This window comes from Juglans regia, chromosome 1 (assembly GCF_001411555.2).
Source record: "Juglans regia cultivar Chandler chromosome 1, Walnut 2.0, whole genome shotgun sequence".
In the NCBI taxonomy this organism is placed as follows: domain Eukaryota; kingdom Viridiplantae; phylum Streptophyta; class Magnoliopsida; order Fagales; family Juglandaceae; genus Juglans; species Juglans regia.
In genome coordinates, this window is record NC_049901.1 from 3,630,624 (window position 1) to 3,647,713 (window position 17,090).

General features: G+C 38.8%; 1 protein-coding gene across 20 annotated transcripts in view; it reads right to left on the reverse strand.

Moving 5' to 3' along the window:
* Nucleotides 1-407: 407 nt before the first annotated feature.
* The window catches only part of LOC109013843 (titin-like), a 28,122-nt gene continuing 11,439 nt past the window's right edge, over nt 408-17,090 (reverse strand). For 4 of the 20 annotated variants that reach the window (XM_035693645.1, XM_035693671.1, XM_035693673.1 and 1 more), the window contains 23 exons: nt 16,506-17,024; nt 15,859-16,401; nt 15,251-15,754; nt 14,628-15,146; nt 14,002-14,520; nt 13,377-13,895; nt 12,757-13,272; nt 12,134-12,652; nt 11,511-12,029; nt 10,882-11,403; nt 10,259-10,777; nt 9,620-10,153; nt 8,997-9,515; nt 8,369-8,890; nt 7,746-8,264; nt 7,121-7,639; nt 6,498-7,016; nt 5,873-6,391; nt 5,250-5,768; nt 3,555-5,141; nt 3,269-3,439; nt 2,992-3,186; nt 408-1,407 (listed from right to left, as the gene is read on the reverse strand). In XM_035693645.1, coding sequence (XP_035549538.1) covers nt 682-1,407; nt 2,992-3,186; nt 3,269-3,439; nt 3,555-5,141; nt 5,250-5,768; nt 5,873-6,391; nt 6,498-7,016; nt 7,121-7,639; nt 7,746-8,264; nt 8,369-8,890; nt 8,997-9,515; nt 9,620-10,153; nt 10,259-10,777; nt 10,882-11,403; nt 11,511-12,029; nt 12,134-12,652; nt 12,757-13,272; nt 13,377-13,895; nt 14,002-14,520; nt 14,628-15,146; nt 15,251-15,754; nt 15,859-16,401; nt 16,506-17,024 — 12,567 coding nt within the window. In that variant the 3' untranslated portion in view covers nt 408-681. The remainder of the gene's footprint in view (nt 1,408-2,991; nt 3,187-3,268; nt 3,440-3,554; nt 5,142-5,249; nt 5,769-5,872; nt 6,392-6,497; nt 7,017-7,120; nt 7,640-7,745; nt 8,265-8,368; nt 8,891-8,996; nt 9,516-9,619; nt 10,154-10,258; nt 10,778-10,881; nt 11,404-11,510; nt 12,030-12,133; nt 12,653-12,756; nt 13,273-13,376; nt 13,896-14,001; nt 14,521-14,627; nt 15,147-15,250; nt 15,755-15,858; nt 16,402-16,505; nt 17,025-17,090) is intronic. The other 16 variants (XM_035693642.1, XM_035693652.1, XM_035693655.1 and 13 more) reach the window with 16 other exon arrangements.

Consider the following 17,090-nt stretch of genomic DNA (forward strand, 5'->3'; position numbering starts at 1 on the left):
CCTCGACAAAGTTCATTCGGTCAGTTCCAGACCCCTCTTACCTTTTTTTTCCCTTTCGGTTTGGTTGATAAATTACAGCCGCTCGGTAATCTTCTGCCTTTATTAACACACAGGAATTTGGGGATTCGAGTGGTTTAGATTTTGCTGGATATTACCATTTTTTATTGGTTCGTAACACGTTGCTTGGATAAATATTATCGTTATTTATGCTTGTTCCACAGAGTCAGATATAATTCTTCATTCTTAAAAAGAAGAAGATATAATTCTTCATTTATATGTAATTATGTATTAAGCATTGATGTATGTCATGGTGGTGAATTGAAACGTGGCATAATCATTTTCATGTGTAAATCAGTATCAAGGTGCTGACGGGGGTGGCTCTTTCTTGTTCATGAAATCTCCCTACCTTCAAGCAAATAATCACTTTGATTTATATAATCACATCTTGATACTTGTCTGAGCAGAATATGTCTTACAATATGGAGGTTGGCTATACAATAACAATCATGGCATTGTTCGCTTGACTCTTCACAAATAATGAGTCCGAACTTATTCAAGCTGTACAAATACACACCACACTCAAAAAGAATTTTGAAACTTCAAACTAACAACAAGCCCTTTTTACATAACTGTCTCTGCATCTGAATTTTTGCTACTGATGGAGTCATCTGCTTTCTTATATTATTTCGGCAATGATGTCTTTGGATGAGAAGACTTGCCGGTAATGGCTTTCTTCACCTTTGAAATTGAATGCTTGACCTTTGATCCAACACCTGATAGGATATTATGAGATTTCTTGTGAGGAACCTTAGCCTCGGTATCTTTAGAGGCTTCTACCATGACTGGAGAATCAGAATCGGGTTCTGATCTTTTGTGTTCATCTCCTTCCTCCTCATCTGCTCTTGCTTTGTCAATTTGGGTCGTTTCTGCCCCTTCATTTTGTATTTTTGCTTTGCTGGGCATTGGTTCTCTCTCCTTTGTCAAGTTTTTAGCCGCTTGCAAATTTTTTTTCATGGATCCCTGCATGAGGTCGGATGATGACATCTTTGCTGAATCCACTGATGCAGACTCCTTGTTTATTTCACCTGAACCCCCCATTCTTTTTTCTCCTTCACATTCAATCCCTCTCTCTTCTGCATCAACCTCAGTAGCTTTTCCAGGTCTTTCATGTTCTAGCTCAACCTTCTGCAAGGCTTTGTCAATTGGATGCTGTAGCACTGGTAGAACATCTTCATTGTCTGTTATAAACGCTGCCTCTTTGTTCCCACTGGGCTCTTCTTCTCCTGGAATCTTTATTTCAGATGCTGCATAAGAGTTCTTCTCCAGCTGCTGAATGTCTTCAGTGATTTCGTTGACTTCTGAAAAACCTGCAGTGCCTTCCTTCTGTGATATCTCTACACCCGCTTCCTAGATATAAGACAAATAAAAAAGCTTCTCAGTTTTTTCTTTTCTATGCAACTTTGATCTTTAGGTTCCATTCAGATTTTCAAATGATTGGGTATATGCTAAGAAATTATTAAAATTAAACTCAACAATGGCTCCATTAGTACCGTTCCAGGCATACTTTGTTCTTTCCAAAGTTAAAATAACAGTTGAAGATACATCCTTGCAGGGGCGAAGGTAGGATGTTTATCTTTGGGGAGGGGGGCTAATATAATTCCAAGTGTGATCTAAACATATTTTATTAATAACTGATTTAAACTAAATCTTCAAATTCTTGTATAAAAACATATTTTGTGTGTTACCATCCATGTCCCAAAATGATTATACAACTCAAAGAACAAATAACAATATCTATTACTTATCGAAAAAAAAAGAACAAACAAAAGTATCTCGTTAACATTGAGTTCTGGTATTCAGAAGAGAATAACGAACAATAACATAAATGTACTCAATGCACCTTCAATGAATAAAAGTCATTAGTTACTGAGTAAGAAAAAGGAATAAAAACCATCAGCTATAAGTAAAAAAAAGATCTATGGAATAGTCAAATTCAATTAACAAGACATTAGGAGATATAAAATAGCTTTTTTATGTGTGATGCGTCTATAACATTAAAAGAGAGTTTTGGGAATAGAAAGTACAGTACAGCACAGCACAACACGGATATGAAAGTTTTAAGGAAGTATTAAGCCATTAGAGTTTGAAAATAGGAAAACGACGATAGAAAAAAGATAGAAACGAAAATGAAAGGAAACAGTAAGAATTTTGTAAGCTCCATACTTGTGTCATTTTATTTTTAGTTTTATTTTTTTTCTTTATATGCACTTGCATGCAAAATATCCCAAAAAACGCATGGCTGTTGAGAAAAACAAAAACTAGTCTTTATAAACTTCAAAAATAATTTTCACAAAACATGCCCAAAATGGTTGAAAAGTCAAGCAGTATGGGTGATAATAACAAAGGAAAGCAAAACAAAGCATTATGCGGTATAAGCAGATAACTAAGGAAAACAAATATGTACATGATTGAAAAGTCAGGCACACTCATTTAGAATGCAGCTCAAACGATGTTTCTGCTGGTGATGTTACTCTTGTTTTCTAAATCTTTGAGGCGGCCTGCCCCCCCGCCCCCCTAGATTCATCCTTAAATCTCAAAATTTTTTAGGTTATCTTTAATTTTGTAGTAGTAAAGGGAAGAAAGGTGATCTTGAGTGCATGACTCCATGTGGTTGGCTTCTGCATTTGTTTATTTGTTCATCATTATTATCAACCTCTCCGGGAGGAAAGGCTAAAGCTCTTGTCATTTATGATTTGATAGATACTCGGCGACTTTTTTTTTTTTTTATTATAAATTATAATCAGTGAAAATTCTTACTGAATCCTTGTTTAGAGCGAAAACATGTTCAAATCACTTTAGCTATGTCATTTTCAGTATTTCTGTGGAGATCTCATAACAAAATTAAAGCGACAAAGTTAGAATCCATTTTGTTTTCTAAAATTTTGATCTCTATGGGGCAAGGAAGGAAGGAAGGGTTGAAGGTTATCTGACCTTTTCACTGAGAGCTATGACTTCTGTTTTCTCCTTTGTGATGTGTGTTTCACCACTTTTATAATCAAGGTCCAGCTCACTTACTGCCTCCTCAATGTTCTTCCCCTCTGCTTCATTCAGATAGCTGCTCTCTTCTGCTGTAATCTTCTTTTCAATGTTCTCACTTGCACTGTCCTTGTCAATTAGTTCAGGCAACTGTATAATAGATAAAAGCTTGATCTTTATACTTCAACAGAATCAGGAAAAGAGATAACAAAAGCAAAATTTAAATTTGTACCTTGAGTGCTTCATGCTGATTTGCATTCGTTGTGGCTTTAAAAGTTTTGTTCGTCTCCTCTTCAGGACACGCTACTGCTTTTAGTTCATCTCCTTGATGGCTCTCTATAATTGTTTCGTCACCCGGAGAAACTGATTGAGAATCCTTAGCAACTTCCTTTTCCTCCACGACCTGTAATATTTTCACACTGAGATTATAGTTTTTCAATTTATAATAGTTACAGAAATACAAGAGTGAGAGCAATAAAAAAAAAACTAATCTGCATGAATAATAAACCGCGATTTACCTCTCTGACCTCTTCCATAGAAACTCGGTTCTTGAATATTTGATCTTCCTCAGCTGTTTCCTTGCACTGACTCTCTTCAGCGTTCAAGTCAGTCATTGCTGTCTCAAGATGCTTTTCTTTCATATCTTCTGATTTTGGGAGTACTTGATGACTCTGGACTCCTGATGGAGAATCATCATATTTCATCTCTTCTTTCTCATGAGGCTCTAGTTTTGAAGCTTGATCTAGCTTGCTGCCTTCTTCCTCTTGTACTTCATTTGAGCTGCCCCTATGTGTGGCCTTACTGCTTTCAAGCCCCAGTGTGGATACCTCGAGCTCCATGTGTTCTTTCGTTTTTAAGCATGTTCCTTCTGTTGTCTTTGCAGCAGAAGAATTGTCAATACTCTCGTCACCTATCATTTTAGCTCCCTTCATTTCCTCTTCTTCTGTCCTCTCGCCTGCGGTTGTGGTTCCATGCTCCTGTTCCCTGGAAACCGTTTTGGTTACCTCAACTTCATCTGTATCTTGTTTCTCTAGAGTTGCACTCTCTTTCTCCACGTGTTCAGGATCCATGGGCCCCTCTTGCTCCAAGCCCGTTTCTTCTGATTCCTTTATTGCTGAAAAATTGTTGATATTCTTGTCATCTAGCGACTCCACTTCCTTTGTGCTTTCTTCTTCTGTCTTCTTGAATGCTGTTTGAGCTTCATGCTCCTGTTCCTTAGAAAGCAGAGCAGAAGATAATGTTTGAAGTTGCTCTTTATTTTGCAAGCATGTCTCTTCTGTTGCCTTTGTCGCCAAAGAATCATTGATTATCTCCTCTTCCATTATTTTGGTTGCTTCTGCCTCCTTGACTACGGTTGTAGGTCCATGCTCCCGTTCCAAAGAAAGCAAAGCAGAAGATGGTGTTTGAAATTCCTCTTCCAGATTCCCTGTAGGGAGAGTCTGACCAGAAGTCATTTCACCTTGGGTAACCATTTCAATGCCCAGAGATTTGGCTTCAGACATTGTTCCAGAATCTTCTTTGATTCCTTCCTCAGATCTATCTGAATCCAGCTTTTCCACTCTTAAACTTTGCCCAGTTTCCTGGGTTTCTTCAACACCAAGGTACTTGGAGCTGACAACTGCGCTGGGACTTGTTTTGACATCCTCGACTTCATCTGCACCTGGTTTCCCCTGAGTTACACTCTCTTTCTCTTCATTTTTGTGAACCATGGGCTCGTCTTGCTCTAATCTTATGTTCTCAATTGTGATAATTTCTAAACTCTCATCTGAGCTAATTTCCTTGACAGCTTCGAGGTCCATATGAGCTTCTCCCATGCATGATTCTGCAGGTACTGCAGAAGCATTGTCATTCTCATCAAGAAACTTATCTGCTTCCACTTCGGTATATTCTTTAATCTTTTCTTCTGCATCTTTAGCTTCTCTTGTTGAGAGATTTGCAGGCTTGAGACTAACCTCATCTTGTATATTTTCTTCTTCCAAAGCTTTTGTGCCAGATAATTCTGTCTCCACTGTTTGTTCTTGGATATTTGCTTTAACTGTTGCTGTCTGCTCACTGGGGTCTGTTGCCTCTAGGTAATTAGAGGATTTTGTTCCACAATCTTCCACCTATTTATCAAATGGCATATCAAAATGATGTTCACTGGAATAATAAAAAAAACCCAACACTATGTAAGATTTATGTAACATAGGATTTCTTTACTAATTGATCGTCACCTTCTGAAGTATGTCATCTTCAGCAGATACTCTATGAATTTCCTTCAACTCACGCTCTCCATGCATGGCCAGTCCTTTGATGCCTTCACTTCCATCAACTTCCTCAATTGGGAGTTTCTTGCTGTCAACGTCTTCAACTTGTGGACACGGCTGAATTGTGACAGTTTCTAAACTCTTGTTCGGGCAAGTTTCATTGACAGCTTTGTCATCCGTGTGAGCTTCACATACGGGCGACTCCGCTGGGACCACAATTGCATTATCATCCTCATCAAGAATATTATCTGCTTCCACTTTGATCTTTTCTTTAATCGTTTCTTCTGTATCTTCAGCTTCTGTTGTCGAGACATCTACAGGTTTAAGACTGACCTCATCATGTATCTTTTCTTCTTCTGGTGCTTTTGTACCTGATGCTTCTGTCTCCCTTGTTGTCTCTTGAATATTTGTTGTAAGTGTTTCTGTCTGCTCACTGAAGTCTGTTTCCTCTAGGTAAGTAGAGGATTTTGTTCCAGAGTCTTCCACCTGCTTATCAAATAGCATTTCAAAATACCATTCACTTGAAGAAGCAAAACAAGCAATTTGCAAGATTTATGTAACATAGGATTTCTTTACTAATTGATCATCACCTTCTCAACTATGTCATCTTTTGTAGATACTTTATGTATTTCCTTCAGCTCACTCTCTCCATATATGGCCTTTTCTTTGGTGCCTTCACTTCCATCAACTTCCTCAATTCGGAGTTTCTTGCTGCCAACTTCTTCAGCATGTGGACAAGGCTGAATTGTGATAGTTTCTATACTATCATCCGACCTAGTTTCCTTGATAGCTTTGTCATCCATGTGAGCTTCTGGTATGGGTGACTCTGCTGGTACCGCAGTTGCATTGTCATCCTCATCAAGGAAATTATCTGCTTCCACTTTGATATTTTCTTTAATCATTTCTTTTGTATCTTCAGCTTCTCTTGTCGAGATTTCTACAGGTTTAAGACTGACCTTGTCTTGTATCTTTTCTTCTTCCGGTGCTTTTTTTCCGGATGCTTCTGTCTCCCTTGTTGGTTCTTGAATATCTGTTGTAAGTGTTTCTGTCTGTTCATTAGAGTCTGTTTCCTCTTGGTAATCAGAGGATTTTCTTCCACAGTCTTCCTCCTGTTTATCAAATAGCATATCAAATGATGTTCACTGGAAGAATAAAAAAACCCAACAATATGCAAGAGTTATGTAACATAGGATTTCTTTACTAATTGATCGTCACCTTCTGAAGTATGTCATCTTCAGCAGATACTCTATGAATTTCCTTCAACTCTTGCTCTCCATGCATGGCCTGTTCTTTGATGCCTTCACTTCCATCAACTTCCTCAATTGGGAGTTTCTTGCTGCCAACGTCTTCAGCTTGTGGACAAGGGTGGATTGTGACAGTTTCTAAACTCTCGTCCAGGCTAGTTTCCTTGTCAACTTTGTCATCGGTGTGAGCTTCACGTACGGGTGACTCCGCTGGGACCGCAATTGCATTATCATCCTCATCAAGAATATTATCTGCTTCCACTTTGATCTTTTCTTTAATCGTTTCTTCTGTATCTTCAGCTTCTGTTGTCGAGACATCTACAGGTTTAAGACTGACCTCATCATGTATCTTTTCTTCTTCTGGTGCTTTTGTACCTGATGCTTCTGTCTCCCTTGTTGTCTCTTGAATATTTGTTGTAAGTGTTTCTGTCTGCTCACTGAAGTCTGTTTCCTCTAGGTAAGTAGAGGATTTTGTTCCAGAGTCTTCCACCTGCTTATCAAATAGCATTTCAAAATACCATTCACTTGAAGAAGCAAAACAAGCAATTTGCAAGATTTATGTAACATAGGATTTCTTTACTAATTGATCATCACCTTCTCAACTATGTCATCTTTTGTAGATACTTTATGTATTTCCTTCAGCTCACTCTCTCCATATATGGCCTTTTCTTTGGTGCCTTCACTTCCATCAACTTCCTCAATTCGGAGTTTCTTGCTGCCAACTTCTTCAGCATGTGGACAAGGCTGAATTGTGATAGTTTCTATACTATCATCCGACCTAGTTTCCTTGATAGCTTTGTCATCCATGTGAGCTTCTGGTATGGGTGACTCTGCTGGTACCGCAGTTGCATTGTCATCCTCATCAAGGAAATTATCTGCTTCCACTTTGATATTTTCTTTAATCATTTCTTTTGTATCTTCAGCTTCTCTTGTCGAGATTTCTACAGGTTTAAGACTGACCTTGTCTTGTATCTTTTCTTCTTCCGGTGCTTTTTTTCCGGATGCTTCTGTCTCCCTTGTTGGTTCTTGAATATCTGTTGTAAGTGTTTCTGTCTGTTCATTAGAGTCTGTTTCCTCTTGGTAATCAGAGGATTTTCTTCCACAGTCTTCCTCCTGTTTATCAAATAGCATATCAAATGATGTTCACTGGAAGAATAAAAAAACCCAACAATATGCAAGAGTTATGTAACATAGGATTTCTTTACTAATTGATCGTCACCTTCTGAAGTATGTCATCTTCAGCAGATACTCTATGAATTTCCTTCAACTCTTGCTCTCCATGCATGGCCTGTTCTTTGATGCCTTCACTTCCATCAACTTCCTCAATTGGGAGTTTCTTGCTGCCAACGTCTTCAGCTTGTGGACAAGGGTGGATTGTGACAGTTTCTAAACTCTCGTCCAGGCTAGTTTCCTTGTCAACTTTGTCATCGGTGTGAGCTTCACGTACGGGTGACTCCGCTGGGACCGCAATTGCATTATCATCCTCATCAAGAATATTATCTGCTTCCACTTTGATCTTTTCTTTAATCGTTTCTTCTGTATCTTCAGCTTCTGTTGTCGAGACATCTACAGGTTTAAGACTGACCTCATCATGTATCTTTTCTTCTTCTGGTGCTTTTGTACCTGATGCTTCTGTCTCCCTTGTTGTCTCTTGAATATTTGTTGTAAGTGTTTCTGTCTGCTCACTGAAGTCTGTTTCCTCTAGGTAAGTAGAGGATTTTGTTCCAGAGTCTTCCACCTGCTTATCAAATAGCATTTCAAAATACCATTCACTTGAAGAAGCAAAACAAGCAACTTGCAAGATTTATGTAACATAGGATTTCTTTACTAATTGATCATCACCTTCCCAACTATGTCATCTTTTGTAGATACTTTATGTATTTCCTTCAGCTCACTCTCTCCATATATGGCCTTTTCCTTGGTGCCTTCACTTCCATCAACTTCCTCAATTCGGAGTTTCTTGTTGCCAACTTCTTCAGCATGTGGACAAGGCTGAGTTGTGATGGTTTCTACACTCTCATCCGACCTTGTGTCCTTGATAGCTTTGTCATCCATGTGAGCTTCTGGTTTGGGTGACTCTGCTGGTACTGCAGTTGCATTGTCATCCTCATCGTGGAAATTATCTGCTTCCACTTTGATCTTTTCTTTAATTGTTTCTTTTGTATCTTTAGCTTCTCTTGTCGAGATTTCTATAGGTTTAAGACTGTCCATCTCGTCTTGTATCTTTTCTTCTTCTGGTGCTTTTTTTCCAGATGCTTCTGTCTCCCTTGTTGGTTCTTGAATATCTGTTGTAAGTGTTTCTGTCTGTTCATTAGAGTCTGTTTCCTCTTGGTAATCAGAGGATTTTCTTCCACAGTCTTCCTCCTGTTTATCAAATAGCATATCAAATGATGTTCACTGGAAGAATAAAAAAACCCAACAATATGCAAGAGTTATGTAACATAGGATTTCTTTACTAATTGATCGTCACCTTCTGAAGTATGTCATCTTCAGCAGATACTCTATGAATTTCCTTCAACTCTTGCTCTCCATGCATGGCCTGTTCTTTGATGCCTTCACTTCCATCAACTTCCTCAATTGGGTGTTTCTTGCTGCCAACGTCTTCAGCTTGTGGACAAGGGTGGATTGTGACAGTTTCTAAACTCTCGTCCAGGCTAGTTTCCTTGTCAACTTTGTCATCGGTGTGAGCTTCAAGTACGGGTGACTCCGCTGGGACCGCAATTGCATTATCATCCTCATCAAGAATATTATCTGCTTCCACTTTGATCTTTTCTTTAATCGTTTCTTCTGTATCTTCAGCTTCTGTTGTCGAGACATCTACAGGTTTAAGACTGACCTCGTCATGTATCTTTTCTTCTTCTGGTGCTTTTGTACCTGATGCTTCTGTCTCCCTTGTTGTCTCTTGAATATTTGTTGTAAGTGTTTCTGTCTGCTCACTGAAGTCTGTTTCCTCTAGGTAAGTAGAGGATTTTGTTCCAGAGTCTTCCACCTGCTTATCAAATAGCATTTCAAAATACCATTCACTTGAAGAAGCAAAACAAGCAACTTGCAAGATTTATGTAACATAGGATTTCTTTACTAATTGATCATCACCTTCTCAACTATGTCATCTTTTGTAGATACTTTATGTATTTCCTTCAGCTCACTCTCTCCATATATGGTCTTTTCCTTGGTGCCTTCACTTCCATCAACTTCCTCAATTCGGTGTTTCTTGTTGCCAACTTCTTCAGCATGTGGACAAGGCTGAGTTGTGATGGTTTCTACACTCTCATCCAACCTAGTTTCCTTGATAGCTTTGTCATCCATGTGAGCTTCTGGTATGGGTGCTTCTGGTATGGGTGACTCTGCGGGTATCGCAGTTGCATAGTCATCCTCATCGAGGAAATTATCTGCTTCCGCTTTGATCTTTTCTTTAATCATTTCTTTTGTATCTTCAGCTTCTCTTGTCGAGATTTCTACAGGTTTAAGACTGACATCGTCTTGTATCTTTTCTTCTTCCGGTGCTTTTTTTCCGGATGCTTCTGTCTCCCTTGTTGGTTCTTGAATATCTGTTGTAAGTGTTTTTGTCTGTTCATTAGAGTCTGTTTCCTCTTGGTAATCAGAGGATTTTCTTCCACAGTCTTCCACCTGTTTATCAAATAGCATATCAAATGATGTTCACTGGAAGAATAAAAAAACCAACAATATGCAAGAGTTATGTAACATAGGATTTCTTTACTAATCAATTGTCACCTTCTGAAGTATGTCATCTTCAGCAGATACTCTATAAATTTCCTTCAACTCTTGCTCTCCATGCATGGCTTGTTCTTTGATGCCTTCAGTTCCATCAACTTCCTCAATTGGGAGTTTCTTGCTGCCAACGTCTTCAGCTTGTGGACAAGGGTGGATTGTGACAGTTTTTAAACTCTCGTCCAGGCTAGTTTCCTTGTCAACTTTGTCATCGCTGTGAGCTTCACGTACAGGTGACTCCGCTGGGACCCCAATTGCATTATCATCCTCATCAAGAATATTATCTGCTTCCACTTTGATCTTTTCTTTATTCATTTCTTCCTTATCTTCAACTTCTGTTGTCGAGACATCTACAGGTTTAAGACTAACCTCGTCTTGTATGTTTTCTTCTTCTGGTGCTTTTGTACCTGATGCTTCTGTCTCACTTGTTGTCTCTTGAATATTTGTTGTAAGTGTTTCTATCTGCTCACTGAAGTTTGTTTCCCCTAGGTAAGTAGAGGATTTTGTTCCAGAGTCTTCCACCTGTTTTTCAAATAGCATTTCAAAATACTGTTCACTTGAAGAAGCAAAACAAGCAATTTGCAAGATTTATGTAACATAGGATTTCTTTACTAATTGATCATCACCTTCTCAACTATGTCATCTTTTGTAGATACTTTATGTATTTCCTTCAACTCTCTCTCTCCATATATAGCCTTTTCTTTGGTGCCTTCACTTCCATCAACTTCCTCAATTCGGAGTTTCTTGTTGCCAACTTCTTCAGCATGTGGACAAGGCTGAGTTGTGATAGTTTCTACACTCTCTTCCGACCTAGTTTCCTTGATAGCTTTGTCATCCATGTGAGCTTTTGGTTTGGGTGACTTTGCTGGTACTGCAGTTGCATTGTCATCCTCATCGAGGAAATTATCTGCTTCCACTTTGATCTTTTCTTTAATTGTTTCTTTTGTATCTTCAGCTTCTCTTGTCGAGATTTCTATAGGTTTAAGACTGTCCACCTCGTCTTGTATCTTTTCTTCTTCCGATGCTTTTTTTCCGGATGCTTCTGTCTCCCTTGTTGGTTCTTGAATATCTGTTGTAAGTGTTTCTGTCTGTTCATTAGAGTCTGTTTCCTCTTGGTAATCAGAGGATTTTCTTCCACTGTCTTCCACCTGTTTATCAAATAGCATATCAAAATGATGTTCACTGGAAGAATAAAAAAACCCAACAATATGCAAGAGTTATGTAACATAGGATTTATTTACTAATTGGTCGTCACCTTCTGAAGTATGTCATCTTCAGCAGATACTCTATGAATTTCCTTAAACTCTTGCTCTCCATGCATGGCCTGTTCTTTGATGCCTTCAGTTCCATCAACTTCCTCAATTGGGAGTTTCTTGCTGCCAACGTCTTCAACTTGTGGACACGGCTGAATTTTGACAGTTTCTAAACTCTCGTCCGGGCAAGTTTCATTGACAGCTTTGTCATCTGTGTGAGCTTCACATACGGGTGACTCCACTGGGACCGCAATTGCATTATCATCCTCATAAAGAATATTATCTGCTTCCACTTTGATCTTTTCTTTAATCGTTTCTCCTGTATCTTCAGCTTCTGTTGTCGAGACATCTACAGGTTTAAGACTGACCTCGTCTTGTATCTTTTCTTCTTCTGGTGCTTTTGTACCTGATGCTTTTGTCTCCCTTGTTGTCTCCTGAATATTTGCTGTAAGTGTTTCTGTCTGCTCACTGAAGTCTGTTTCCTCTTGGTAAGTAGAGGATTTTGTTCCAGAGTCTTCCACCTGTTTATCAAATAGCATTTCAAAATACTATTCACTTGAAGAAGCAAAACAAGCAATTTGCAAGATTTATGTAACATAGGATTTCTTTACTAATTGATCATCACCTTCTCAACTATGTCATCTTTTGTAGATACTTTATGTATTTCCTTCAACTCACTCTCTCCAGATATGGCCTTTTCTTTGGTGCCTTCACTTCCATCAACTTCCCCAATTCGGAGTTTCTTGCTGCCAACTTCTTCAGCTTGTGGACAGGGCTGAATTCTGATAGTTTCTACACTATCATCCGATCTAATTTCCTCGATAGCTTTGTCATCCATGTGAACTTCTGGTATGGGTGACTCTACTGGTATTGCAGTTGCATTGTCATCCTCATCGAGGAAATTATCTGTTTCCACTTTGATCTTTTCTTTAATCATTTCTTTTGTATCTTCAGCTTCTGTTGTCGAGATTTCTACAGGCTTAAGACTGATCTCGTCTTGTATCTTTTCTTCTTCCGGTGCTTTTGTTCCGGATGCTTCTGTCTCCCTTGTTGGCTCTTGAATATCTGCTGTAAGTGTTTCTATCTGCTCACTGGAGTCTATTTCCTCTAAGTAATCAGAGGATTTTCTTCCACAGTCTTCCACCTGTTTATCAAATAACATATCAAAATGATGTTCACTAGAAAAAGAAAAGCCAGTAGTATGCAAGATTTATGTAACATTGGATTTATTTGGTAGTTGTTCGTCACCTTCTCAAGTATGTCATCTTCAGGATGTACTTTATGAATTTCCTTCAACTCACTCTCTCCATATATGGCCTCTTTTTTTATGCCTTCACTTCCATCAACTTCCTCTATTCGGAGTCTCTTGCTGCCAACTTTAGCCTGTGGACAAGACTGAATTGTGATAGTTTCTACACTCTCATCTGAGCTAGTTTCCTTGACAACTTTGTCATTCATGTGTGCTTCTGGTATGGGTGACTCTGCTGGTACCTCAATTGCATTGCCATCCTCATCAATCAAATTATTTTCTTCCGCTTCGATTTCTTCTTTAATTGTTTCTTTTGTATCTTCGGCTCCTGTTGTCGAGATTTCTACAGGCTTAAGACTGACCTCGTCTTGTATCTTTTCTTCTTCCAGTGCTTTTGTTCCGGATGCTTCTGTCTCCCTTGTTGGCTCTTGAATATCTGCTGTAAATGTTCCTGTCTGCTCACTGGAGTCTGTTTCCTGTATGTAATCAGAGGATTTTCTTCCACAGTTTTCCACCTGTTTATCAAATAACATATCAAAATGATGTTCACTGGAAGAAGAAAAACCAGCAGTATGCAAGATTTATTCAACATTGGATTTATTTTGTAGTTGATCGTTACCTTTTCAAGTATGTCATCTTCAGCATATACTTTATGAATTTCCTTCAACTCACTCGCTCCATGTATGGCCTGTTCTTTGATGCCTTCACTTCCATCAACTTCCTCAATTTTTAGTTTCTTGCTGCCAACTTCTTCAGCCTGTGGACAAGGCTGAATTGTAATAGTTTCTACACTCTCATCCGAGCTAGTTTCCTTGACAGATTTGTCATCCATGTGCGCTTCTCGTATGGGTAACTCTGCTGGTACCGCAGTTGCATTGTCATCCTCATCAAACAAATTATTTGCTTCCACTTTAATTTTTACCTTAATCGCTTCTTTTGTATCTTTAACTTCTGTTTCTGAGACATCTACAGTCTTAAGACTGACCTTGTTTTGTATCTTTTCTTCTTCTGGTGCTTCTGCACCAAATGCTTCTGTCTCCCTTGTTTGCTCTTGAATAAATGCTTTAACTGTTTCTGTCTGGTCACTGGAGTCTGTTTCCTCTAGGTAATCAAAGGATTTTGTTCCACAATCATCCACCTATTTATCAAATAGCATATCAAAATGATGTTCACTCGAAGAATAAGAAAACCCAACGATATGCAAGATTTATGAACATTGGATTTCTTTACTAATTGATCGTCACCTTTTCAACTATGTCATCTTTAGCAGATACTTTATGTATTTCCTTCAACTCACTCTCTGCATGTATGGCTTGTTCTTTGATGCTTTCACTTCCATCAACTTCCTCAATTTGGAGTTTCTTGCTGCCAACTTCTTCAGCATGTGGACAAGGCTGAATTGTAATAATTTCTACACTCTCATCTGAGCTAGTTTCCTTGACAGTTTTGTCATCCTTGTGAGCTTCTCGTTTGGGTGACTTTGTTGGTACCGCAGTTGCATTGTCATCCTCGTCCAGAAAATTATCTGCTTCCACTTCGATATATTCTTTAATCTTTTCTTCTGCATCTTCAGCTTCTCTTGTTGAGACATTTGCGGGCTTGAGACTGACCTCATCCTGTATATTTTCTTCTTTCGGTGCTTTTGGGCCAGATAATTCTGTCTCCATTGTTGGTTCTTGGACATTTGCTTTAACTGTCACTGTCTGCTCACTGGATTCTATTGCCTCTAGGTAATCAGAGGATTTTGTTCCACAATCTTCCACCTATTTATCAAATGGCATATCAAAATGATGTTCACTGGAAGAATAAAAAAACCCAATAATATGTAAGATTTATGTAACATAGGATTTCTTTACTAATTGATCGTCACCTTCTGAAGTATGTCATCTTTAGCAGATACTCTATGAATTTCCTTCAACCCATGCTCTCCATGCATGGCCTGTTCTTTGATGCCTTCAGTTCCATCAACTTCCTCAATTGGGAGTTTCTTGCTGCCAACGTCTTCAGCTTGTAGACAAGGCTGAAATGTGACAGTTTCTAAACTCTCGTCCGGGCTAGTTTCCTTGATAGATTTGCCATCCATGTGAGCTTCATGTATGGGTGACTCCGCTGGTACCACAGTTACATTGTCATCCTCATCAAGAATATTATCTACTTCCACTTTGATCTTTTCTTTAATCGTTTCTTCTGTATCTTCAGCTTCTGTTGTCGAGACATCTACAGGTTTAAGACTGACCTCGTCTTGTATCTTTTCTTCTTCTGGTGCTTTTGTACCTGATGCTTTTGTCTCCCTTGTTGTCTCTTGAATATTTTCTGTAAGTGTTTCTGTCTGCTCACTGAAGTCCGTTTCCTCTAGGTAAGTAGAGGATTTTGTTCTAGAGTCTTCCACCTGTTTATCAAATAGCATTTCAAAATACTATTCACTTGAAGAAGCAAAACAAGCAATTTGCAAGATTTATGTAACATAGGATTTCTTTACTAATTGATCATCACCTTCTGAACTATGTCATCTTTTGCAGATACTTTATGTATTTCCTTCAACTCACTCTCTCCATATATGGCCTTTTCCTTGGTGCCTTCACTTCCATCAACTTCCTCAATTCGGAGTTTCTTGCTCCCAACTTCTTCAGCATATGGACAAGGCTGAATTGTGATAGTTTCTACACTCTCATCTGATCTAGTTTCCTTGATAGCTTTGTCATCCATGTGAGCTTCTGGTATGGGTGACTCTGCTGGTACTGCAGTTGCATTATCATCCTCTTCGAGCAAATTATCTGCTTCCACTTGGATTTCTTCTTTAATCGTTTCTTTTTTATCTTCAGCTTCTGTCGTCGAGATTTCTACAGGCTTAAGACTGACCTCGTCTTGTATCTTTTCTTCTTCCGGTGCTTTTGTTCCGGATGCTTCTGTCTCCCTTGTTGGCTCCTGACTATTTGCTGTAAGTGTTTCTGTCTGCTCTCTAGAGTCTGTTTCCTCTAGGTAATCAGAGTCTTCCACCTGTTTATCAAATAACATATGAAAATGATGTTCACTAGAAGAAGAAAAACCAGTAGCATGCAAGATTTATGTAACATTGGATTTATTTAGTAGTTGATCGTCACCTTCTCAAGTATGTCGTCTTCAGCATATACTTTATGAATTTCCTTCAACTCACTCTCTTCATGTATGGCATATTTTTTTATGTCTTCACTTCCATCAACTTCCTCGGCGTCTCTTTTTATGTCTTCACTTCCTTCAACTTCCTCTATTTGGAGTTTCTTGCTTCCAACTTCTTCAGCCTGTGGACAAGGCTGAATTGTGATAGTTTCTACACTCTCATCCGAGGTAGTTTTCTTGACAGCTTTGTCATCCATGTGAGCTTCTGGTATGGGTGACTCTGCTGGTACCGCAGTTGCATTGCCATCCTCACCGAGCAAATTATCTGCTTCCACTTGGATTTCTTCTTTAATCGTTTCTTTTTTATTTTCAGCTTCTGTCGTTGAGATTTCTACAGGCTTAAGACTGACCTCGTCTTGTATCTTTTCTTCTTCCGGTGCTTTTGTTCCGGATGCTTTTGTCTCCCTTGTTGGCTCTTGAATATCTGCTGTAAGTGTTTTTGTCTGCTCTCTGGAGTCTGTTTCCTTTAGGTAATCAGAGTCTTCCACCTGTTTATCAAATAACATATCAAAATGATGTTCACTAGAAGAAGAAAAACCAGTAGCGTGCAAGATTTATGTAACATTGGATTTATTTAGTAGTTGGTCGTCACCTTCTCAAGTATGTCATCTTCAGCATATACTTTATGAATTTCCTTCAACTCACTCTCTCCATGTATGGCGTCTTTTTTTATGCCTTCACTTCCTTCAACTTCCTCTATTTGGAGTTTTTTGCTTCCAACTTCTTCAGCCTGTGGACAATGCTGAATTGTGATAGTTTCTACACTCTCATCCGAGCTAGTTTCCTTGACAACTTTGTCATCCATGTGAGCTTCTGGTATGGGTGACTCTGCTGGTACTGCAATTGCATTGCCATCCTCACCGAGCAAATTTTTTGCTTCCACTTGTATTTCTTCTTTAATCATTTCTTTTTTATCTTCAGCTTCTGTTATTGAGATTTCTACAGGCTTAAGACTGACCTCGTCTTGTATCTTTTCTTCTTCCGGTACTTTTGTTCCGGATGCTTTTGTCTCCCTTGTTGGCTCTTGAATATCTGCTGTAAGTGTTTCTGTGTGCTCACTGGAGTCTGTTTCCTCTAGGTAATCAGAGGATTTTGTTCCACAGTCTTCCACCTGTTTATCAAATAGCATATCAAAATGATGTTCACTAGAAGAAGAAAAACCAGCAATGTGCAAGAT